This window comes from Lupinus angustifolius, chromosome LG10 (genome assembly GCF_001865875.1).
Source record: "Lupinus angustifolius cultivar Tanjil chromosome LG10, LupAngTanjil_v1.0, whole genome shotgun sequence".
Lineage (NCBI taxonomy): Eukaryota > Viridiplantae > Streptophyta > Magnoliopsida > Fabales > Fabaceae > Lupinus > Lupinus angustifolius.
In genome coordinates, this window is record NC_032018.1 from 7,681,051 (window position 1) to 7,706,790 (window position 25,740).

The 25,740-nt window shown below is 35.7% G+C and overlaps 2 protein-coding genes across 2 annotated transcripts; one reads left to right on the top strand and one right to left on the bottom strand.

The window, feature by feature from the left end:
* LOC109357995 lies at nucleotides 7,501-8,609 on the top strand. Its single transcript, XM_019602064.1, has 3 exons — nucleotides 7,501-8,319; nucleotides 8,398-8,463; nucleotides 8,541-8,609. The coding sequence occupies exons 1-3, from the start codon at nucleotides 7,501-7,503 to the stop codon at nucleotides 8,607-8,609; spliced, it is 954 nt and encodes a 317-aa protein (XP_019457609.1).
* On the bottom strand, nucleotides 20,038-22,715 carry LOC109358863 (WD repeat-containing protein LWD1). Its single transcript, XM_019603344.1, has 2 exons — nucleotides 21,912-22,715; nucleotides 20,038-20,798 (listed from the first exon to the last, which is right to left on the bottom strand). The coding sequence occupies exons 1-2, from the start codon at nucleotides 22,637-22,639 to the stop codon at nucleotides 20,465-20,467; spliced, it is 1,062 nt and encodes a 353-aa protein (XP_019458889.1). The 5' UTR covers nucleotides 22,640-22,715; the 3' UTR covers nucleotides 20,038-20,464.

The window sequence follows — 25,740 nt, forward strand, 5'->3', positions numbered from 1 at the left end:
CAGATTGGCCTCCAACTCATCTTCCACATGGATACATGCTTTCCCTTTTCCTTTATCCTTGGCTAAGGCCTTTTCAGCATCTGAGAGAACATAAACACCTCCACTTCTAGTTATCCGACTGTCCCCAACAACATTGGTGACTTCTATCTGTTGTCTCTGAATTATCTCCACTATAGATCCAAGGTACTACTTTATCTGTCTTGTAAGGGAAAGGTCATGGTCTCTCCTCTGCTGCAGGCCTTAGAACAGGCTCCATCCTACTTATGACTGGCACCCTTCGAGTTATTTGTGGGTGTAACTGAGCATTATCCGGAATGTTCAATACAGGTTCATAACGAGTAATTAATGACCTCATGGTCCTTCTCATATCTTCCTCACTTCTTGTAGTAGCATTAACAGTTTAATACGAAGGCCCCCTCTCTATTGTGATCAATCTCATATCCAGCATCTTCTATAACAAGAGCTTAAATTCTGGACACTCCTCTAGGGTGTGACCCACTTCACCATGCAACTCACAACTAGCTGAGTCTTCATTCTCCACCAACCTTTCCACCATTCCACGTTTGCACATTTCCTGAAAAATTACCCTCATAGGTGTTCTTATCTCATCTGCCTCCCAAACGAATGTGCTACCCTCAGCCTCATCTATAGCATTCACACCCTGATTCCTATGGTTAGGTAATGGATTATAGTCCACATCTGGCACAATGGGCTTGAAATGTAGTTGCTTTGCATTGATCAGGCTTTGCACCTTATGCCTTAGAGCCTAACAGTGTTCGATGGAATGACCAATGGCCCTAGAGTGGTACTCGCAAGTAACATTTGGGTTAAACTAGGGTCCGGGTGATTCAGGCACTACTCCTATTATAAGGCTTATCATGCTCTCCCTTAGAAGATGAGAGTATAGTCCAACATAGGGTATTAGTATTGGGTCGAATTGTGGTCCTCTTCTCTCGTGTTAGGATAATTACGGTTTTGGGTTTGGTTTTGGCGGGTTTGGTAGGTTTGTGTTTGATTATAGTTTTGGCGGTTGTTATTGTGAATGTGTAGTTGAGTTGTGCGGAAGGTGTGGCGATGTATGAGGCCTGGTATTTAGGGTTTTGGGTTTTATATCCCTTCGGCTCAATGAAGACCGCAAGTGCTTCTCTCTCCTTCTTCTTCATAAAGTTGGGCTTCTTGCCCGTGCCTGATTTGAATTGATCTACTGCTAGCTTCCCACTCCTTATGCGCCCTTCTATTTTCTCCCCCACCTTAATGAGTACCTTGAAGCTCGATGCAACACTTCCCACCAAGTAATCATAATAGGGCTCCTTCAAAGTATCCACGAAGATAGACAATTGTTCTTCCTCCTCCAATCTAGGTATGACTTGTGACGTCAAAGCTCTCCAGCGTTGGGTATACTCCTTAAAGCTTTCTTCTGGTTTCTTGGCCATGCTCTGAAGCTAGGCCCTGTCAGGAGCTGCATCTTCATTGTACTTATACTTCTTCATGAAGGAATTAGATAAATCAACGAAATTTTTAATTTGAGCCCTCTCCAAGCGGATGTACCAGCCAACAACCGCCCCTGTCAAACTGTCTTGGAAGCAGTGAATCAACAGTTTATCATTTCCGTGATGACTTGTCATCTTCCTAACATACATATTCAGGTGATTTTTAGGGCAAGAAGTACTGTCGTACTTCTCGAACTCAAGAGTTTTAAATTTTGGTAGAAACACTACATCTGGTACCAGGCATATCTCAAATGCATTTTTTACATCAAGAAAGTTTGTGCCCTCGATGGCTCTTGTTATCGCTTTAATAAGCTCAAACTCTGTCTTCTCTTGGCTTGAGGAGTCATCTGGGGTACCCTTGTTTATCTTAGTTTCAGCCTGGTGGCTTGTGGACTTGCCTTTAGGAGGAAGATCGTGAGTAGGATCTTCATCTTTCTCGTTGTCGTCTTCCTCGGCTGAATGTTGTTCTTCTTGACCATCAGCAGTGTCTTCATACCTTATGACAACACCCTTACGACGGTTGGCACTAGTAACTATCTTTGGACCCACCTTTTGTGCGGACTGCAGTTGTCTCGCACCTGGCGCAGTGGTATCTTCTTCTGAGCCTCGAGCCTTTTGCATATCCAAGATGATTTTCATCATCTGATTCATTTTCTCTTTGATTTCAGCAAGCTCGGACCTGTTATCAGTGCTACTGGATTCTTGGTCTGCCAATAGGTTGGATTGCAGTCTCGTGTGGTAAGGATGTCTGGGAGCAATGTTTAGATGATACTTGAGGAAACAATGTTTTATTATTTAAATGAAGAAAATAATGATGCATGCAATGGGTTTTATTTTTCCTTTTTTAAAAAAAAATTCAATTTCATTTTGAGGTTCGGTATAGCAAGACGTTTTGACCCGCAGTTGGTGACCGTGAGGCATGCCCCCGTTGGCCTTTCCTGCGTTGATGACAACTTTAAGTTTTGGATTATCATTGCATCTACATTCGTTCTTTTAATGTGAGTTACTAACATTAAACATCTTGCCCTACACTTGGTAATTTGAGAGCGTACTCTACAAGACCTTATGCAGTTGATGGCGATCTAAGAGAACACGCAAAGTTTCGGACCTAGATCACATCTAAATACAAGTTGTTATTATCTCTCTCATATGATTTTTTCTCTTTTTTTGTTGATGTTGTGGTTCATAACAAGAAAAACGACCTCTGAATATTTGCACCACATTGAATAATATATTTCATAACAATAAGAAGCTTGGTAGCAACAAGAATCTGAGTAGCAATAATGTATTATTTTATTCCTGGAAAAATAGTAATAATAGATATTACAAGACTATATTTTTCTATGTCATGTACTCAAAATTCCCTATTTGCTAAGACCCTCCATCTTCTTAAGTCTCTGGCTACTTTCTTGCAAGACTCCTAGAATGCTTTCATAGTTGGGAGCAGCTCTGTCTCTGGATACATCTCTAGTTCCCTCTTGGCATCAAAGAATGTCCCCAGCCGATCATCGACAAAGTCCCCAAGGCCATCAACCATATTTTTGCATCTATTTTCCTATTGATATTTTTCTTCTTGGCTTTCTTGGACTATTTCCCAATTTTCTGACCATGCCTCCTGTTTGGCTGTCACTTCATCATATGATCTTTGGAGGTACCAGAGCTTCCTCGAAAGATGACTCTCTCTATTACTTGCAACTGTTATGGATTCATGGTGAATTTTCTACGTATCTTCCAAAATTGTCTTGAGATGGTCTACCTTCTTCATTGTCTCATCAAGTGCAAACTGATAATCTTTTAACTATGCCCATGTCTCATTCTCATTTTGTTGACTTTCGTGGAGGGCTGCTTGCAATAGTTCACATGATGCTTCTAGATCTTTTTTATCGGCTTGTGCATCATTGATAACGCGATTTCGAGCCTTTATCTGTCAATTGAAGTCAGCTAGTTGGACATCTTTTTCCTATACTCTTGATCAGACGGTATTTTTTAGATTGAGAACACATCTGAGCATAATCCCTTTTCAGACTAGCTTCTTCCTTTCTTAATGCCACCATGGTCTTATTAAGCTTCCCTATGGTTAGCTCGTACTTCTCAATTTTGCATTGGGCTTCCTCTAGTTTCGCATAAGAGATTTTGAACTGAATCTTTAACAACTCATTTTTTAAGGGACCAGCTGGTTCATGGGGTGGGAGACCTTGGCGGGATGACTTCACCTTCCCTTCTCTCACTGCGCCACAAGTTGTATTCTTCAGTGTAGAAAGTTTGATGCTCTCCTAACTCATTTTTTTCATAGATGTGGATGTTCTTCAATGCATTCCTTACCATGTCCAGGGTTTCTTTTGATAGTTTCTTTGTCCTTGTACCAAATCATGAATCCCTGCAATTGCTCCTGAGGGACTGGCATCATGCCCCATTTCATCTGTCCAAGTACTAAAGCAGAGGTGACAGTAATACATCCCCGAGGTCCCATGAGCACTATATTGGGATAGTTTCCACATAAGTACATGACTTCATCCTGCTTATCATACATAGTGCATTTAGTCCCAAAATTTCTAGGGGTGACATCCTTGAATAGTGCCTCTCAGTCAGATAGTTGCATAGGCTGGAGCTTGGTGTTTCTGAATAGACGAAGAGGATTGATTGTCCAATCTAGATATCGATCATGCTTGAACCTGGTCACCATCCATACATAAAGTAGTTGTGCACAACATCTGATCTTAGGAATACCCTTTTCGAGACTTCTCTAGAGGGTGAGAAGGGTGTCTGCTAGAACGGCAGGAACTGGGTTGACTCCTAACTTTCTAAACTTGACTAGGACATCAATCGTGTACCGGTCCACCATATCACTAACAAAGGGGAAGAGGAGTCTACCATAGATGGCTAATGCAAATGTTGGTTTAAACGAACTCCAATCTTCTTTCTCCACCACTTGGTCAAGATGCTTTTTCATAAAGCTCCACTTCAATCCATGACAAAGCCCTTGCTTGATAATTTAAGAAGTAGTTGGAGTACGACTATCAATTCTTCAATGAGACCTTCAATGACATTTTGTGTGCCAGTGGACAGATATACCTTAAGCCGACTCTCTAGTGGGATGTCCAGAAGAATATCATACTCTTCAATTGTTGGAGAAGCGTCTACATTTGGAAACTCGAAAATATGCAGGGATATATTCCAGTATTTTGCCATGGCCCCCATAGCATCTAAAGCACCAGCATCAATAGGAACGAGAAGAAGATCTGCCAGTTTACCATACTCTTTTGCAAACTGAGTCATAACATCTTTAGAGACTTTGGCGAGGAGCTCCACCAAATGGCCTACATCAAAAGTCTGTAATTCAAACTTCACTTAATATTTTGAAGATAGAGCGTTGTTAGAACCCACAGTTTTAGAAATAGCCCCCATGTCTTGTTATACCAAAAAACCTTCAGCTGAAAAGGTGCATGTTTATTAATTATGATTAAAATTGTTTATAGAGTAAATTACACGGAACTCCCCTCAGTTTTAATGAAACTACATGTACTACCCCTCTTTTTTTTACAGTTACACATACCTCCCCTTGATCTAACACTGTTAACCTAGAGTTAAGATGAATGATAAAATACTAAACTACCCTTGATTTCAAAAAAAAACACCATTCTTCTTTTCTTTCAACAGAATACTTCATCTTTCTCAAGATATGGTTCAAGGAAATCAAAATCAAATTTGGCAACTGAGTATCACATGATTAAGAGGTGAGTAGAAACAATATCACATTTTTATTCTATTTACATGTCTTCTATTGTTTCTATTTTTTGGTTGTTTCTATTTTATTCCCAAATGTTCTTCATTCATTTTGCCTTTGTCCAATGTGGAATCAGTTCTTTGAGAACTAAAGTAGTGCATCAATATTTGGCTTCTAATCATAGTTCATTTTTGTATATTCATATATTACTGTAATGTTGTTTTGTTTTTCTTGTGAATTTTCTTTTTTCATTTTTTTTCATTTCCTTGTACTCTATTGTGTTAAATTCTGAGAAAGTATATGGCTCTTTTATCTTGAATTTTTTGTATTCCAATTCTTCTATTTTATCTCTCTATTGTTTAATAAAATGGTTGAAAGAATTGTGAGTCATTTTCTTTCTCATATCAAAAACTCACAACCACACAAATTTCTTGTCACAACAATGGTGATGGTGAAACTTTGTTCAATCAGTATATCACTCGTTTTAGAATTAACAATCACAAATTTGTACTAGCACATATTGAGATGTGTCGTATATTAAGTATTAACATAGAAGTATAAATCAAATCCAAGACCATGAATAGTTGGTTATCTCAGAATAATTGTTTAACATCGGCATCAAGGTATGACACACCGGCATGGTGGTTGTCTTTTAAATAGGAAAAGTCTCTTGTCTCCATCTAACATCAGTATCAAGCATGCTACCAAGTTCCAATGTAGGGATCTATATTTTGAAGAATAATTATTATCATTGTTATATTTTACCTTATTTTTTATTATATTTTTTAATGTGTAGGTAAAATGACCGAAGTGGTTGAGAACCAGGATAGTATCATTGATGAAGTAGTAATCACTGATGATGAGGACTATTTGGAGGAAATAGATGAGAGTGAAAGTGAGAGTGAGGAAGTGAATGAAAGTGAAGGTCTTGATAGTCGAAATGACAACGATAGATTTAATATCTATGATGAAAAACTAGATTTTGGTGCGGGGGTTCATTCAGGTGATGATTTAGTTGAAATTTATGTTGAGAGAAAGGTGGTTGGAGGACAATTTAAACTCCAATCTGATGGTAAGGTGAAACTTGAAACCAATATGTTATTTTTGAATGTTCATCACTTTAGGGAGGTGTTGAAGGACTATGTCATACAAGAGGGATTTAAGGTGAAGAGATTGAAAAATGAAAAGGCAAGAGTCACTGCTATATGTGCAGCTAAGGGTTGTGGTTGGCGGATTCATACATCACCTACCCCTGACCAAGTAGCCTATAAAATTAAGACTTATACTGGTGAGCATAATTGCATTAGAACTACTAAGAACTCTAATGCAACTTCAGTTTGGATTGCAAAGAAACTATAGAGTAAGTTGGTTGCTGACCCCAACATGAACTACTCAAGCATGAAACAAGATCTACTTGAACAACATGGCCTTTAACCAAGTAAACAGATGCAATTGTATCGTGCCAAGAGAAGGGTACATCAAAATAGTAGGGGAATTCATGCATCTTCATACAACGACTTACCAGCTTGGGCTACTATTGTTAGAGAAACAAATCCTGGGAGTAAAGTGACGATAGAGTTTGCAAGGGTCACAATTGATAGGAACCCACAATTTAAACGATTATTTGTATGTCTTGATGCAATGAAAAAAGGATTTGTTAAAGGTTGTAGGCCTTGGTTTGGGATTGATGAATGACATTTAAAAGGTCCTTATGGAGGAATTTTATTAGCTGTAGTTGCCCTTGATGGAAATAAGAGTATATTTCCTATTGCAATTGCTATGGTAGAAGTGGAGTGTAAGGATTCGTGGATGTTTTTTTTAACCTTATTAACTGAAACTTTGCACACTGTTCCAGAATGGAATGAGGATAAACTAACCATTATATCAGATAGACAAAAGGTTAGTGTGTTTAAATTATATATCTCCCTGTAGTGAATAGATAATGTCTCTCTAATTATTGCTCTTCTACTTAATTGTTGTTTAAAAATAACATGTTGTGGGAAATGAAGTAATTCAGGATAGGATGTTATATGTTTTTTTAATATTTTGGTTTAAGTTAGAGATATTAAATGATTCTTTATTTGAATTCAAGGGCTTAAAGTGAGATATTTCCAAATGCACAACATAGGTAAATGATTAATTATAATTTTGTATTGTTAATTTTTTAAAATACTTTATTAATCACTACTTGTTTTTGTTAATAGGTTTTGTTGCAACCACTTGTTGAATAACTTCAAGCTTCGATTCAGGTCTTCAATACTAACAACAGAGTTTTGGGTAGTTGTAATGGCTTATAATGAAACCATGTTTAATAAAGCCATTGCTACTATGAGAAGAATAAAAAATGATGTTCTAGAATGGTTGCTAGATGTTGATAGGCCTAAAAGTACGTGGGCAAGGCATACAATTGATCCAATATGTAAAAGTGATCATGTGACCAACAATGTGAGTGAAGTGTTTAATGCATGGATTGTAGATGATAGAAAGAAGACTATATTGTCTATGATGGAGTCTATTGTGTGTGGATTAATAGGAACATTTCAAAGAAGGTTTGCAGAGGGTTGTGGTTTTGAGCACAACATAACTCCTAACATTCGGAAAGTTTTAAACACTAACATGCAAGATGGGAGGTTCTGTACAGTGACTCATGCAGGGAGAGAAGAATTTCAAGTGATTGATGGACACACGACATTTTTGGTTAACTTGATGTTAAGGTCGTGCAGTTGTAATTATCGGTTGGTCTCTGGCTTGCCATGTAAGCATGCTTGTTCTTGGATTACTTATATGCGAGCGAATGTGGAGAAATATTATGATGAAGCTTACTGCAAATCAAAATATTGTCTCACCTATAATGAAATAATCCACCCTATGCCAGATATTGATGTTAACAATAGGGGAAGTATTAGCCAAATTGACCCCCCACCTTTGAAGAGACTACCCGGAAGGCCTAGGAGGGCTAGAAAGAAAAGTGTTGTTGAAGGGCCATTAGGGACTAACGATGCAAGGAGGTCACACACATGTAGGTGTAGCACTTGTAATGAACTTGGACATAACTACCGCACTTGTCAGAGAACTCCAATCCAAGGAAAAAAAAGAAACAAAAAGGTATAATGTGAAATTTCATTTACTTATAATGTCATGCAACATTGTCTCCTAACTTGCATTGTCCTGATTATGCACTAGGAAACTCAAAACATAAATTCAACACATGACTCTAATGTTAACGTGCAAGCTGCAACCTCAACCCAGGTATAAAAAGTGAACTTAATGAATTTGGATGCAAATGTGTTTATAAATTTTTTACTCAACACCTACCATTTTTCCAGGAGACAATTCTTAATCAACAAGGTAAACTAACTCAAGATGTTGCAAGTGAGCATGGTAAAAAGGAATGAAGGTCATAGAAGGCATATGGAAATGCATTAAAAAAGGAAGCAAACCACATAAGAACACGTCATAGTAGTTGCTAACGGAGATAGTTTCTTTTTTAGTTTAGACTATACATGGTAGTGCATGTGTGTCTTTTAATATTTGTCTCATTTAATATGAAAACAAATAACTCAATACCAACATTTAGATTGATATATATATATATATATATATATATTTATTTATTTATTTATGTGTGGATTAATATTCACTATAATTCTTTCAAGCATTTCATCAAATAAGTTGTGAGCAATATATTAAAATATGTTTACGTCAAGTCTAGAACTTTGTGTCTTTCTAGCAACAAGTTTATGGATAGTTGAATTTATAAAATTTTGAATAGCATCATTGCAATGTTATAGCAATATTGGTCATTATAACAAAAGAGTAATATTAAAACAAATACTGCAAAAATGTGATATGCACATGACACCCTTATTTAACAGCCAACTAACGGTAGAGTAGTTTGTGTAACATGCATATATAAAGGATGGGAGGTTTATGTATGTACAAAAAAGGGAGGGGTGGTTCGTGTAATTTTATTAAAACTCAGGGGAGGTCTATGTAATTTACTCTTGCTTATATAATTAAAATGATGAATAAATATTCAATGATTTATGATTAATGCAATAATATGTGTAATGATTAGTTCAACATAAAAAGTTATGATATGATTAATATAATGATATATGTAATAATTAATTTATGATATTAAGTAGTGTAAGTCCCTTTTTAGGGTGGTGGACCGTGTCTTGTGAGATAATATAGTTCATTACAATTTAAACTAAATATCATGTTAGGATAGATATTTATTATGTTGTCAAGGCTTAGTCTAAGTTTTTTCGAAAGGTGGACAAAACTTACCATCGGGCTGGGGGCCATCATTGAAAGTGAGGATTGTATTTTGAGGAGCAACCCCAAAGTTTTACAAAAATTATGTTAAACCGTTTTTTTAAAGAAAGAAAACTACCTTAGGGTATGGAACCCTTTGTGGGTATGCAATTATAGTGCAATAGAAAAAATGATGGATTTTGTAATTATTTAGAATGTTAAATCTCATTTTATGCATATATGGATGTAGAATCAGGTGAACAAAATTTGATTCCAGTGTCCTATACATGGTATTCTTATAGGGTTTTTGATAGACTAAAAGTCACAACCTTATGGCAATGTACTAGGTCTCATTAAAATGGATTCGGTAAAGGTTCTAGACTTCTAGATCACCAAATTGTCCCCCATCTTGAAAGAAAGGAGTCCCAATATCCTAGTTTAGAAACAAAAGGAGTTAAGCCCCTCGAGCGTCTAACTCACGATACCAAGACAATTCGGGTGGTTCATTATGCTAATACCAGGAGACAAGTCTAACACCAGTAAAGCACATGTCCCTCTTATCTTGACCTTAACCTCTAACAACCCGGGTATAAGGCGTATACGCGTGTAATTCAAATGTATCGTGTGTGTGAAGAAGCGACATTTTTAAAATCAATAAACTTTCACCCCAAAGCTACAAAAAAAAATGATGAACATATATAATAATATTAAAATTGAAGCGTTAAATAAAACTTGTAAAAGAAAATTTATTTCATTACCATTGTTTTTTATATTTAAAAATAGACAAAGGAAAAAAAGGTATTTAAATCATACAATTGGCTACAACTGGGTTTGACTCTCTACAAAAAATTCCTCAGCAGAGTCGCCAGCTGTCGCGTCCCGATTTTTGGCTACGCGACCTCTTAGAGTCGCCACTAAAATGATCTTTATTTTAAATGTTCTGTTTTTCTTTTTATGAAAATTATCATTTTTTATTTAATTACAGAAATAAAAAAATATATTTAACTAGTTAATAAAAATAAGAGAAATAAAAAAGGGTTAATTGATTATTAGCTTTATTAGGATATTATTACTCTTTATAGTATTCACACAAAAATAATAAAAAAGAAAGTATTAATTCTGTGAAAATATTTTTTGTATTATTTAGCTTACTGTCAAAAAAAAAGATAATAGTTTCTTTTTTATGAGTGAAATGTGGTTATTATTATCTTAAAAGATAAATAAATTGCATTTGGATAAACAATAATAGAATTAAATACATGAGAGAGTAAAGATTCAGTGCAGATGAGCTTAATGTACCAATACACGTGTTGACCAGCTACTGGTTTAGAAATATCGTGCACAAGAGTTCGCCACATGTCAGTATGGGGTTGGACAAGCCTAAAGGTGCACTGTGCTTATGATGCACCCACACACACACTGGAACGGAGGCTGTAGAGATGTTGATCTGGTACAAACGATTCCACTCGAGCACCATAGACTCACTTAGTTGTCTCGCATGGATTGGACCAAAGGTGGATGCACTACGTCTACGATACGCACGGCGGCACTTGATCAAACACTGGCATGAGGTGTCTGGATCCCTTGTGATGCGTTCACGTGAGGAATGGTGAGCCCGCCTACGAGGCACGATCTGATTAGGTAAGCAAACTTAAACACGCTGACTGGATAGCCGCGAGGAGCAATTGGATTGGCTAGTGAAGGAGTTGTATGGTGCACACGGTGGAACCGACCACACTGAAACGCTCCTACTCTCTGAAATATTTTTCTCTCCTATGCGCAGTTTTTTTTGTAGAAGCTATTCCCTCCTCTCTTTTTTCCTCTCTTTTCTCTCTATGTAGTTTCTTGTATTTTTAGCAACCAAGAGCCAAAACAAAACCTAACTATTAACTCTATTGATAAATAAATTCTAATCTAATCTAATCCTAATAAAGTGCTAACAACTCACTACCTACTAACCCCACAATCTCATAATAGTATGCACCCACCAAATCAGATTTGACTTGGTGTATATATATATATATTTTTATTTTATTACTTTTTTATTTAAATATATTTTAAATTTGGTTTATTTATTAAATTATTTATATATTCGAATTAGATAACAAAAAAATATTTTATTGTTTATTTGGAATTTAAAATCCCATTTATTTTACTTGTTTTTTCTTATAAATTCAATTTTAATTATAAAAATTAATAAAAAATATTTTCATTATCTTTTATTTATTTTATAATATAAATTCAAAAAATAAATAAATAAATATAATAATAAAAATATTTTTATCATTTTATGACATTTGAAATATCTCATTTAAATTCAAAATAAACTCTAAAATTAATAAATAAATAAAAAATTATTTTGAGAAAGTAATTATTTTTAAAATATGTTGGGTTTTTTATGTGCCGGGCAAAAATAAGTATTCACACTCCTTATACTTTATTAGTTTATAAAATTGGTCCTACGGAAAAATAAAGTTGAATTATGAAGAAAAAATATTTAACTTCAAAGGAGTTTGCATGATGAAGCTTCATTATTTCTCAATTGCAAAAGGAGGTGCCACGATAGAATCAAAAGAACATTGATTTTCAAACAGCGAGAGCTTGTGACTAGAGATAGCAAAACGAGCATCGCCCGCATTTTTTTGCAGGCAGGGCATACAAAATATGTTTATTTGCCTGTTTCGCCCGGCCCGTTTTGCCCGCCAAGTTTGCGGGCATTTCTGTTAGGCATGCAGACGGCCTGCGGGCAGCCCATAAACATAATTTAAGAAAAAAGTAAGAAAATTTTAAATAAGTTATGATGTAATGTGATTTTTAATCCATAAAAAAATTGTAATGTAATTTGTTAAATATCATATAAAATATCAAAATTTTGTTAATTTCATTTTATCTATTATATGAATTTTTATTTTTTTTAATTATTCAACAATGTTTGCGGGCCGCCTGCTAGCCCGTTTTAAAATGGGCAGGGCATTGAATTTTGTGTGTTAATCAATGCGGGCATGCTCGCGCCCGCTTAAATTTTTTGGGGCATTTGCGGGCGCGGCGGGCTAAACTGGTCGGCCGACCCGTTTTGCCATCTCTACTTGTGACATACTACTATAATGGCAACAATAGTTTCGTTGACCCATCAGTTTTCTTCGAGCAAGTGACCAATGACCAAGCATAGACACAGAATAGCAACAAAGAGTGTCCCTGATCGTGAGCCAAATTCCTCACCATATTGGCTACCAAATGGCACCATAATAATTACTTATGTTTTGTTTTAACAGTTACACTTATTACTCGCACCACCTTTTCAAGTTTGTTTAGCTAAGCACCTAACTTTATATACTAGAACAAACACATAAGGTGGGGTGCTGGGCTTTTTTCAATCTGCTAAATCTGAGTGTGAAAAATATATTGTGATTACTATGAAACTTTGGTACATTGCGATTACTCATCACTGAGGCACAAGGTACATGACAAGAAATAAATCAAGTTCAAAAAACTACACAACTATTTCCTGGAATCACGCTTTCATCTTTACCTTCATTTAAAAATTCTTCTTCTATTGTAACTCGAGAATTCACTGTGTGAATCATCTCTGAAGAAATTGAAGTTGTTGACCACGGTGTGAAAGGTGTGCAAAAGGGTGAGGAAGTGCGATTTGATCTGTGGCAAAGACAATGGTTGGGAATAACAACAATCTTCCATCAATGAGCCTACATGTTCTTACGGAGAAGAATTGGGATCGTTGGAACACACAGATGAAGGTGTTGTTCAACTTTCAAGAGGTGAATGAGACTGTTGAGAATGGACTTGTTGCACCAGGTCCTAAAGCTACAGAGCTGCATCAGTGTGTTAATGACACACACTTTGAGAAGATTCAGAATGCCACAACAGCTAAAGATGCTTGGGATATTTTGATTCGAAGCCATTCTGGTGGAGACAAGATAAAGAAAGTGAAGCAACAAACACTAAGAAGGCAATATGAGCTAATACAAATGGAGGAGAGTGACAAGGTTGGAGATTACTTCACAAAAGTGATTACAATCACTAATCAGATGAAAGGATGTCGAGAAGCAGTTACAGATCTCATGATCATAGAGAAAGTCATGAGATCGTTGCCTAAAAAATTTGACTACATTGTAGTAGCAGTAGAGGAGTCAAAAGATATTTCAATGATGAAGATTGAGGAGCTTCAAAGCTCACTAGAAGCACATGAAATGAGGCTATGGACAAAAATCTAATAAAAGGCAGTGAACAAGCTTTAAAAGCAATTCACTACAATGAGAAAAACAAGAAATGTAAGTGTAAGAAGAGCAGGCCAGAGTATGACTGGCCAAATCCTTCAGAAAAGAAAGGAGGGCAAAGAAAATTCTACAAATAAAAGAAGTTTGATAAGGGGAATGTAGAGTGCTACAATTGCCACAACACAGGACACTATTCCTATGAGTGCACTACTGAGAAAGGAAAATAGAGGAATTTGCTTGACAAAGAGGCATTCACAACTCATGAAGATCATGAAGCAGAACCATTGACTTTAATGGTTACAAATCCAGCAGAAGATGCTCACCTTGAGTCATGGGATCTTGACTCAGGGTGCTCTAATCACATGACAAGTCATAAAGAATGGCTCACACACTTTGACTCAAGCAGACAGAGCAAAGTCAAGTTTGCAGATGATAACACCTTGAAAGTAGAAGGTGCAAGTGATGTAGTGATCATGAGGAACAATGGATCCAAAGCTCTAATCTCTGATGTGCTATTTGTCCCTGGAATGAAGTATAACCTACTCAGCATTGGGCAACTTATACAAAAGGGATTTACAGCAGTGATAAGAAATGGCCAAGTAGAAGTGTTTGATACTGAGAAAAGACTCATTCTGAGAAGCAAGCTAACCAAAAACAGAACCTTTCACGTAAACATCAAAGCTGCAAATGCTCAATACCTTACTACAATAAAGGCTATGAAGAGAAGAAAGCAAAACAATAAGCTTTTACCAATGAATATGCATGTTATTGAAGAAGAAGAAGAGTATATGCTATTTATAGCAAGTAATCAAACTAATTAACTAACAGAATTTCAAAGACCTATTAGAAATAGAAAGTGTTAGTTAAACACAAACTAGCTCTCAACAACACAACTCAATCTATCAATTACTCACTCATAACTTGAATTACAACTTATTTCTAACACTCTCCCTTAAGCCAAGTAATTGCAAGATGGCATGCACATTCTCTTCTTCAAACCTTCAAATCTTTCAACCTTCAAAGGTTTAGTGAATGCATCAGCAAGTTGTAACTCTGTCTTGCAATACACCAGCTTAAGTCTTTCCTTGTTCACAAGTTCTCTTAGAAAATGAAATCTGATCTCTATATGTTTGCTCCTGTCGTGACTCACTGGGTTTTTAGCCAAGCTAATGGCAAATATGTTGTCTATTCTTAGCTGCAGAGGATTCCTTAGCTTGATCTTCATTTCTCTCATCAATTATTCAAGCCAAATTGCTTGACAGGCAGCATAACACCCTGATATATACTCTACTTCACAATTAGAGAGAGAAATCACTGGTTGCTTCTTGGAACACCAAGAGATTGGGGCATTGTTCAATAGGAATAGATAGTCTAATGTGCTCTTTCTTTCAACAAGATCTCCTTCATAATCAGAGTCTGCATACCCTGCTAATTCTAGTTCTGATTTCTGTGTTCCAACTGGAAATAGGATGTCATGATCAAGTGAACCTTTGACTTATCTTAGAATCCTCTTAGCAACTAGCATATGAGATTTTCTTGGTCTGCACATGAACCTACTCACTAGTCCAACACCATAGGATAGGTCTGGTCTGTTGTTGCACAAGTACCTTAGGGATCCAACAATCTGCTTGAACAGGTTCTAATCTACTTCTTCACCATCTTCATCCTTTGTTAACTTTATATTTTTTTCAACTGGATTCGTCACTGAGTTGCAAGCATCCATGTTGAACCTTTGTAGCAAGTCACTAGCATATCTTTTCTGATGCATTAGTAGACCAGTAGGAGTGTAGGATAATTCCATTCCAAGGAAGTAGCTCAACTTACCCAGATCTGTCATTTCGAATTCTGATTCCATGATCCTTTTAAACTCTTCAATTTTCTTCAGATTTGATCTAGTGATAAGGAGATCATCAACATATAAGCATAGTATCAATAGGTCTCCATCACCATTGTCCTTCACATATACTCCATATTCCACTTCGCATTTTTTAAATTTGAGCTTAAACAGAAATGAATCAATCCTTCTATTCCATGCCCTTGGATCTTGTTTCAAACCATATAGTGCCTTTTTTAGCTTATAGACCTTATCCTCATTTCCTCTCACAATGAATCCAGGAGGTTGTTGTACATAGACCTCTTCTTCTAAGGGACCATGTAGAAATGCAGACTTCACATCTAGTTGGAATAATGGCCAATTCTTTGCACAGCCAACCCCTACCACCAACCTTATGGTCTCAATCCTGGCCACTGGAGCAAACACTTCTATGTAGTCAAGACCCTCTCTTTGTAGAAAGCCTTTTGCCACTAGTCTTGCTTTATGTTTTGATATGCTTCCATCAGGATTGAGTTTCTGCTTGAAAACCCATTTTACTCCAATATGGTGTTTTCCTTTTGGAAGATCAACCAAGCTTCAGGTATTGTTCTTCTCAATGGAGTTGAGTTCTTCAATCATAGTTCCCTTCCATACAAAGTGTTCAAGAGCTTCAAGCTCATTGATTTGTTCTGCTCCATCCATTAGTGCTAAATGTACTAAGTCACCTTCATCACTGATTTGGCAATCATAGTGCATTTCATAGTCATTGAATCTGGTAGGCATTGATCTTGCTCTTCTTGATCTTTGCTCCACTGGTTCATCATTGATTTCTTCACTCATTTCTTCCGAGTTCTCCTCTACATCAATGATCTCTGGTATGGGTTTTCTTAGACTGGTTGTTATCTCCTTCCAATTCTAGTTTTCATGTTCTAGCACAATAACATCTCTACTGATTTGTACTTTGTCTCTTATAGGATCATAGAGCTTGTAGGCACCTGTAGGATGATAGCCAATGAATATCATTGCATCACTTTTGTCTTGAAGCTTGGTTCTCCTTTGATCTGGTACATGCTTGTATGCAAGTGACCCAAACACCTTTAGATGGCCTACTCCAGGTTTCTGTCCATTCCAGGCTTCCATATGGACTTTTCCTTCTACCTTCTTAGTTGGACTTCTGTTTAGTATACAGATTGAGGTTGATACAGCTTCACCCCAGAATTTTTGTGGTAAGCTTTTCTCCTTGATCAAGCTTCTTGCCATATCCATTATTGTTCTATTTCTCCTTTCAGCAAGACCATTATGTTGAGGTGTGTATGGAGCAGTGACTTCATGTCTTATTCCATTGTGTTGACAGTGTTGCTCAAAAGCATTATATGTAAATTCTCATCCTCCATCTGTTCTAAGAATTTTTAGCTTCTTTCCACTTTCCCTCTCAACTAATGCTTTGAATTTCAGAAAGTATTTGAAGGCTTCACTTTTCTGCTTCATCACATACAACCATATCATTCTACTAAACTCATCAACAAATGTAATGAAGTACATGTTTTCAGCCAATGTTGGTTCCTCAAATGATCCACACACATCTGAATGTACTACTTCCAATACTCCTTTAGATCTCATGCTTGAGTAGGATGGGAATGGCCTTCTTGTTTGCTTACCAGCCAAGCATACTTCACACATAGCTTTAGGAAATGTTGTTATAGGAATGCCATGAACCATATTAGTGGAACCAAGTTGATACAAACTTTTGAAATTCAGATGACCATACCTTAAGTGCCATATCCAACTTTCTTCATTAGTTTTTATTGCAGTAAGGCATTGAGCATTTGCAGCTTTGATGTTTACCTGAAAGGTTCTGTTTTTGGTTAGCTTGCTTCTCAGAATGAGTCTTTTCTCAGCATCAAACACTTCTACTTGGCCATTTCCCATCACTGCTGTAAATCCCTTTTGTACAAGTTGCCCAATGCTGAGTAGGTTATACTTCATTCCATGGACAAATAGCACATCAGAGATTAGAGCTTTGGATCCATTGTTCCTCATGATCACTACATCACCTGCTCCTTCTACTTTCAAGGTGTTATCATCTGCAAACTTGACTTTGCTATGTCTGCTTGAGTCAAAGTTTGTGAGCCATTCTTTATGACTTGTCATGTGATTAGAGCACCCTGAGTCAAGATACCATGACTCAAGGTGAGCATCTTCTGCTGGATTTGTAACCATTATAGTCAATGGTTCTACTTCATGAGTTGTGAATGCCTCTTTGTCAAGCAAATTCCTCTGTTTTCCTTTCTCAGCAGTGCACTCATAGGAGTAGTGTCATGTGTTGTGACAATTGTAGCACTCTACATTCCTCTTATCAAACTTCTTTTGTTTGTAGAATTTTATTTGCCTTCCTTTCTTTTCTGAAGGATCTGGCCAGACATGCTCCGGTCTGCTCTTCTTACCCTTCCATTTTTTGTTTTTCTCCTTGTAGTGAATTGATTTTAAAGCTTGTTCACTGCCTCTTATTGGATTTCTGTCTATTTGAAGCTCCTCAATCTTCATCATTAAAACATCTTTGGACTGCTCTATTGCTACTACAATGTAGTCAATTTTTGAGGCAATGATGTCATGACTTTCTCTATGATCATGAGATCTGTAACTACCTCTCCACATGCTTTCATCTGATTAGTGATTGTAATCACTTTTGTGAAGTAATCTCCAACCTTGTCATTCTCCTCTATTTGTATTAGCTCATATTGCCTTCTTAGTGTTTGTAGCTTCACTTTCTTTATATTGTCTCCACCAGAATGACTTTGAATCAAGATATCTCAAGCATCTTTAGCTGTTGTGGCATTCTGAATCTTCTCAAAGTGTGTGTCATCAACACACTGATGCAGCAAGAATAGTGCCTTGTTATCCTTTTTCTTTGCTTCTTTGAACATGGTTCTTTGAATCTCTATAGCTTCAGGACCTGGTGAAACAAGTCCATTCTCAACAGCCTCATTCACCTCTTGAAAGTTGAACAACACCTTCATTTGTGTGTTCCAACGATCCCAATTCTTCTCTGTAAGAACAGGTAGGCTCATTCATGGAAGATTGTTGTTATTCCCAACCATTGTCTTTGCCACATATCAAACCGCACTTCCTCACCTTTTTGCACACCTTTCACACCGAGGTCAGTAGCTTCAATTTCTTCAGAGATGATTCACACATAGTGAATTCTCGAGTTACAATAGAAGAAGGATGTTTGAATGAAGGTAAAGATGAAAGCGTGATTTCAGGATAGCAACGTGCTCTTGATACGAAATGTTAAATTTAGAAGAAAAGAATGGAAGACTATGAAGAGAAGAAAGCAAAACAATAAGCTTTTACCAATGAATATGCATATTATTGAAGAAGAAGAAGAAGAAGAAGAGTATATGCTATTTATAGCAAGTAATCAAACTAATTAACTAACAAAATTTCAAAAACCTACTAGAAATAGAAAGTGTTAGTTAAACACAAACTAACTCTCAACAACACAACTCAATCTATCAATTACTCACTCATAACTTGGATTACAACTTTTTTCTAACACATGACAAGAAATAAATCAAGTTCAAACAAACTATACAAGAGCAATGGTTATCGAGTAAGTTCAATCTTTTGACAACAAATATTGTAGGAGGTGAATTTGAGTGTCATACAAAAGTAAATTAAAATTATTTTTATACAGGGACCAATTTCACCAACAAATAAAATTTAAGGGGTAATTAGGAGAAAAAAATAGTTTAGGATAATTATTTGCAAAAGACATAAAGTTTATGGGGGTTTTGTGAACTTTCCCCTTTACTCTTCAACATAAGTATATAAAGGAATTATGAATGATGTATTGATTGTATATGAGAATTTATAATGAATGTTCATAAATGTTGCACTCTTAATTAATACAGGCCAAAAGCAAATTTAAACATGAAATATATAGTTGCATATATGTGGGATGAGTTAGATTGTTATTTGCCACAGTTTTAGGATGAAAAAGGAAAGCAAAATCTTGTACGAAAGTATAATACAAGTTTTGGTGCATTCAGATAGAGGGTATCATATTAGTGTTTTAGTATCTATTCAGTCTTAGACAATGTCTAATGCTATTTTCTGTGCTTATCTAAAGTCTAAACTCTAACCTTGTGTCTTGATGGGGAAAATAAATGCTAACAATGCAATAACACAGCACAATATAAATATATGATCTGAAAGGTAAAAGAAGAGAAAGAGGATGTGTATTTTACTTAATGAACCACAGAGTCCACCTTGTGCTCCAATTTAATCACTTACCATAAGCTTTCTCTTAATTAGGGTGTCCCAGTAATATGCATGAATGAAGATAGGCATCACACAAAAAAATGCACCCATCATTGTGACAAACCAATACCAACCACCACATCAGAACTCTGGTAGTTAAGACATAAATATCTCTTGCCATGCATTTATGGTAGGGTTCCTTGACAGGATGCTGTGGATACCCTTAACACATATCTAGTCAGAATAGAGATATGGATGAAATTGAAAACATTTACATACAATGGGATTTTCCACAAATTTAATAGTCAGTGAACAAGATGGTAGCAATACAGAGTAAATTGTCAGAGGCAAACTAATCACAAATCCTATAGTACTTTTAGTTCTAAATCCTGCACATCTTTAAAGCTGCTAATTAAGGTTAAAGTTTTGAATTTTAACAATAAAAAAATAAGATAAGGAACACTTGGCCACCTTAGAACTATCACCAATTCTGTTTGTACATCTACTGAGTAGGAAAAAAAATACTCAAACCAACAACAATGGACAGGGTTCACAAAAGTACCATTGTATCAGAGACAAAATATTCTGAGTGTGACAAGAGAATGATGATTCCTACACTGCAGCTTCCCCATTTGGTGATCTGCAACTAAATATAACAAAGGAACAAAGTATAAACCACTCACACTCTTAGAATCTGAAGTTTGGTGGAGAAAGCAATTGCAACCCAGTCTGGCTGGGAAGACGACCACTGAAGCTGTTCAATCTCTGCACCAGCAGTGTAAGCAAGAATAGGGTCTAACCCACCCTCCACAGGCTCACTCATTGAAGAAAGGTCCCAAATCAAAGCCTGTGAGTCATCCCCTGCAGTGCAGATATGGCAAGAACTATGAGGTGCCCACGCAACTGCATTCACATTCGCCTGGTGCCTCTTCAACTCCACCACCGGAAGGGTTGGAAAGCGAATATCAAGCACAACAACCTTAGCACTGTCCATTATGATAGTCGCCATGTACCTAGTGCATGATTGGTTTTGATTAATTTTTAGAGAATATAACTTTTATTCAAAAGAAAATTTTGAATATAAGATACTTTGAAGTTTGAACACAGTTTATAAGTGAAAATTAACAACTTTAGTCACCGAAATTATTCTGTGCTCACAGTTTGATCTTGTGTATGAATTAATCCTAAATTTACAGAAATCATAATAATTAGTTAATCATAAGGACTACAGCGAGAAACATAAAGGACTAAATTGATACAAGTTTCATAAATTTAGAACAACCCCTCACACATAATTAAATGAGAATTAATATTTGGTATGAATAGTGTCTCACAAAATCCAATAACAAAAAGAGGAACCAAAAACATAGTGGGTTTGAAAATACAACTCGTTCATTTTCAGCTAAATTTGATACACAATTAAAACCCTATCGCGCATCCGCAAACATATATGTTATGACTTAATCCTACAAAGAGAGCCTAACCTAAGGGACTAGAGATTAGTCTATCGGGTCGGTGGTAGCCCTTTCCTCCTCGGTAGCTTCACTCATCTATAATTAAAACACTCTCATTACCATAACATAACCCACCCTATAGGTACCGCACCAATTAATAGACCCCTTCTTCAGGTCAACGACAAAGACACTAAAATGAATTAACATTGACCAAATAATAATTTCACTCATTGATTACATTGGGCCCTCAGTAGCCTACTTATGCACCAGTCTGAAACGAACTAAGACTAAAACTTCCAAGCTATTGACTAACAATGTTTCCTATTAGCGAATAGGCAACACATTGAATTCTGATATATCACGATACCCACCCGCACTCTATAGGATATCAATGCAGGTGTTCAAAAGACATTTTCCAGCAAAATAACTGCTTTCTACTCATTATCCACAACCACCGGTGAAAGGTTTCTCGGTACGAGTTGGTTTTTGGAGTGCAATGCAGAGAAGAGAAAGGCTTGATAGTCATGAAATACACTTGTGACTTCTCTACCCCTCCCTTCCTTCCCTTCCAAAACTCAACTCGCAAACAGACTCTTAGCAAAAACTGGAGTTTAGATAAACAAATTCTGGGGACATACTATAACTACAGAACAATTTAATCGAATCACGCACCTAGGATCCTGCTTGTTCCATCCAAGGCGAACCAAGGGCGTATCAGGATCAGAGCTCTCATAAATGATAGTAGAATGCTCCTTATCGCGAAGATCGAAAACCCTAACAGAACCATCAGCAGAAACAGAAGCAAAAACACCAACACCGCCCCAAGCAATATCATAAACCTCCTTATCATGCGCAATAAGCTGCGTGTCCACAGTCTCCTTCTCAATATCCCAAATTGTACACGTCGTATCAATACTCGACGTCCCGATACGCTTCGGCTCGGCTTCATTCCAATCAAACGACGTAATCGGCCCACAATAATCACTGTTTTTGTTACCATTAAGTACAGACTTAAGCTCCACCCGGTCTTTCTGAACCGGGCTGGCGGAGTCAGGATCGGGTAGCCTCCAGATACGGAGGAAGTCGCTGGAGGTGGCGAGAAGGTCAGGATGGGAACACTCCCTGTCGGGGATGAAGATTGCCTTGGTGGGAGGGTAAGGGTGTTCGAAGGAGAGGTTAGGGTCGGATTTAATCTCACCCGTTGAATCATCCAGCTGGACAATTTCGACGTGGTTTGGGTATTGTTCGAGGAGGGAGGAGATGGCGAGGCGGTATTTTTTGTCGCGGCGGACGGACCAATTCATGGCGTAGATGTGCCATGGGGCTTCGTAGGTGTAGATCTCGGAACGTTTTTGTTGCTCGTCTGAGGTGTCTTGCGTAGGGTCGCTGCTTGTATCCATGGATTGGTATGGTGTGGTGCAGTGGAGGTTTTCGTCAAGTTGTGGAGTTCAGAAGGTGATTCTAAAAGCTAATAAATTGGCATGACTAAAGTTTTGACTTCTACTTATATGACGGTTCTACTTTTCATTTATAATTATTTATGTCAGTTAATTTACTAGAAAGAATAAACCAATAGTATCAGACAAATAATATTTTTCAATCGAAACAACTGTTAGATATAAAAAAAATTAATTGTATGCGAATGGATAGAAACATTAGTCTGTAATGCCTCTTATCTTTCCATGCCCAGGCTCCGCTTTCCGTGCCTCTTATCTTTCCATGCCCAGGCTCCGCTTTCCGTGCCTCTTTCTTCCTTTTTTTTTTATTCTCTTTATCTTTCCATGCCCGAGATATATATCAATAGTGTATAAATTTTATACATTTTATTATATAATTTATTATTGATATTTAATTATTGTTGACTTTCACACAAAAAAATCCAAGTAAATGATAAATGTATATCTATAAATCTTTACATTGTTTCGTTATTGATATTTAATTATTGTTGACTTTCATACAAAAAAATCCAAGTAAATGATAAATGTATATCTATAAATCTTTACATTGTTAATGTATAGATTTTACCTAAACTAGCGTGTTGACAAGCACTCTCGTGTCTGTCAACCCACTTTCCTATTATTTCTAACGTATAACCTATATCTTATAAATATTAAATATAGTATTTTTTTTACTAAATATTGTAATTTGTAGTTGAATTTATTCGATTGATATAATTGTTAGTTGTTTTTTAAGTTGAAAATTCACCTATAATTTGTTTTTATAGTAAACTGTATAATAGGGTTAATCATTAAAATAAATATACCATGTTGGTAGACAATCAAACACTGCTAATTTGGGGATTGATTATACAAATAAATAAATTTATTTGTCAATCATCATTCTTATTGTTTGGGGATTGGGTATACAATTGACATGATAAATGTCCAAATAGTAACGTATAGTTGAATATGTTTGATGGAGTAATTAGTGAATCTTATTTTTTTAATTATGAATTGGACTAAATGAATCATTTGCAATTAGCTTTGTAGGTAGAGTATATAATTCAGACGTAGTCATTTAAATAAACTTATCTTATTTAAATCCTAATAGTGAGATTGTGATTAAATCAAATGTTTGTCAACTTTATTCTTATTGAAATGATGATTATACAAATTAGTGATACGATTGACTGACTAATGATTTTTTTTAGTATGATTAAATTGAGAAACAACTGAGACGAAATATTTAATTACCAACACTAATAAATGTGGTTATTATAAATAACAAAAATAGTACTATGTTGAAGAAGGCAATATGCTTCTTGTTGATTTTCAAGTAATAATGATAGTGATATTATGTTATTTTAACTATAAGGAGAGAGAATTAAATAATGAAGAAAGGGAAATATGTAGTTGTTATTTGTGTAGAGTTGATTACATTAAGTATTGGATAAAATCATAAGTTTAATATACTTATGATTTATAACAAAAATTGTTAAAAATTGATATTAAATCATTACATTTTATGAAATTGATTTTTCAATAAATTTGTTGATGTAGAAGTTAATGTACAATTTTATTATCATACCTTATGGCTTATATAAAACACATGCCTACATTTTAGATTTGACATTGTAGTCTCTAAATTACAATTGTAGTAATTAATAATAGTGGTATTAGTAAATTAATATAAGCATAGCTTGTAATATTGAAGAAAATATGCACACGTAGTAATAATCATTCTTCTAATATTGGTGAAGAAATCCTGTCCCGAATAGTGCAAGTGGTTCATGTCTTCATGCTAAACTGGAAACTAAGGGAATACACTACTTACAAATTTTAAGGTTGAAATTGCAGCAAAATATGCATTACTAACATTACTAATAATGTATGTGCCTTACATCGTTGGATCCTTGATAAGGATATATGTTGCATCTATACATAGGTTTTATATCTATTCATGATAGTGCATTATATGATTACATTTGGAAGTCGGGATTCATTATATTATTAAAAATCAATTTCCAATGGATTATTGGTTTAATCCATGTCCAATAGTGTATCATATAGTGGCCTACTCTATGACCATCTGTGTAATGACGTACTGATACTTAATGAATCTGGATTATTATTGGTATATGCTAATATAGACTTTGGAAGCATGACAAAATTAGGATCATTTATTGCAACATGATAGTAATGAGGTAAATGTTAAATGATTGAGAATGAAAATATTTTCTTAGTCTTACACCGTCTAAGATTTTCTAGAATCATTCTAGGTAGGTAATGCAAGCTAAGTAGTACTATTAAAATGAAATGTAAAGACTATCACTACAATAAGAACTTTAGTCAACAAATCAAAGAAGGAAGTTTGATAGTCTAACTTGGGAAATAACATTGGAGTTTGTAATTTCCCTTGCACCAGAGCAACAATTGCCAACCTAGAACATATGCCAACAAATACCATAGTAAGAGCATTTGATACTGCAAAACTGTACTTCAAGGAATCTGCCAATTTCAACAAAAAGCAAGAAAATATGTTAGTTATCACTATATAATTATATGTAATCAATTTAACCAACTTTTTAATACTTAATCTTTATACTGACCTACATGGTAGTGCAATATATGATTGCAGATGTATAAGGAAAATTAAGGTGTCAATTGCTCACCCATATATGTTTAGAGCAAAAGTAATAAAAAAATTATTTATATTGGTATGTACTCAATCTTAAAAAAAAATATACAACCCACACTTTAAAATCTGATTTACAATTCTATAGTATAGAGACTCTTGTTTTTCAGATTGAGTACATACCTTATGACCAAATTTCAGCATGTTATAGCCTTCATATTATTTTTTCCTCTTCTCACTTGGATGATAATGCTTCATGTTTTAGTGGACCAGTAATCTTAGAAACCATGAATCCATGTGGAATGAAGTTATGAACAAAAGCATCATCTTCAAATTACAAAGTTATGATGATAAGACATAATGTTTGGTCATCTTTTCCTTTCATAATGTCTTTGATTATGATGTGATATCAACAAACGGAACATAA

Excerpts from the sequence above, each read along its gene's own strand:
- LOC109358863 (XM_019603344.1), bottom strand. The coding sequence starts at position 22,639 with ATGGATACAAGCAGCGACCCTACGCAAGACACCTCAGACGAGCAACAA. Across the intron at positions 20,799-21,911 it reads TGGAACAAGCAGGATCCTAG|GTACATGGCGACTATCATAA; the intron begins GTGCGTGATTCG and ends ATCATGCACTAG.
- LOC109357995 (XM_019602064.1), top strand. The coding sequence starts at position 7,501 with ATGGCTTATAATGAAACCATGTTTAATAAAGCCATTGCTACTATGAGA. Across the intron at positions 8,320-8,397 it reads GAAAAAAAAGAAACAAAAAG|GAAACTCAAAACATAAATTC; the intron begins GTATAATGTGAA and ends ATTATGCACTAG. Across the intron at positions 8,464-8,540 it reads AAGCTGCAACCTCAACCCAG|GAGACAATTCTTAATCAACA; the intron begins GTATAAAAAGTG and ends CCATTTTTCCAG.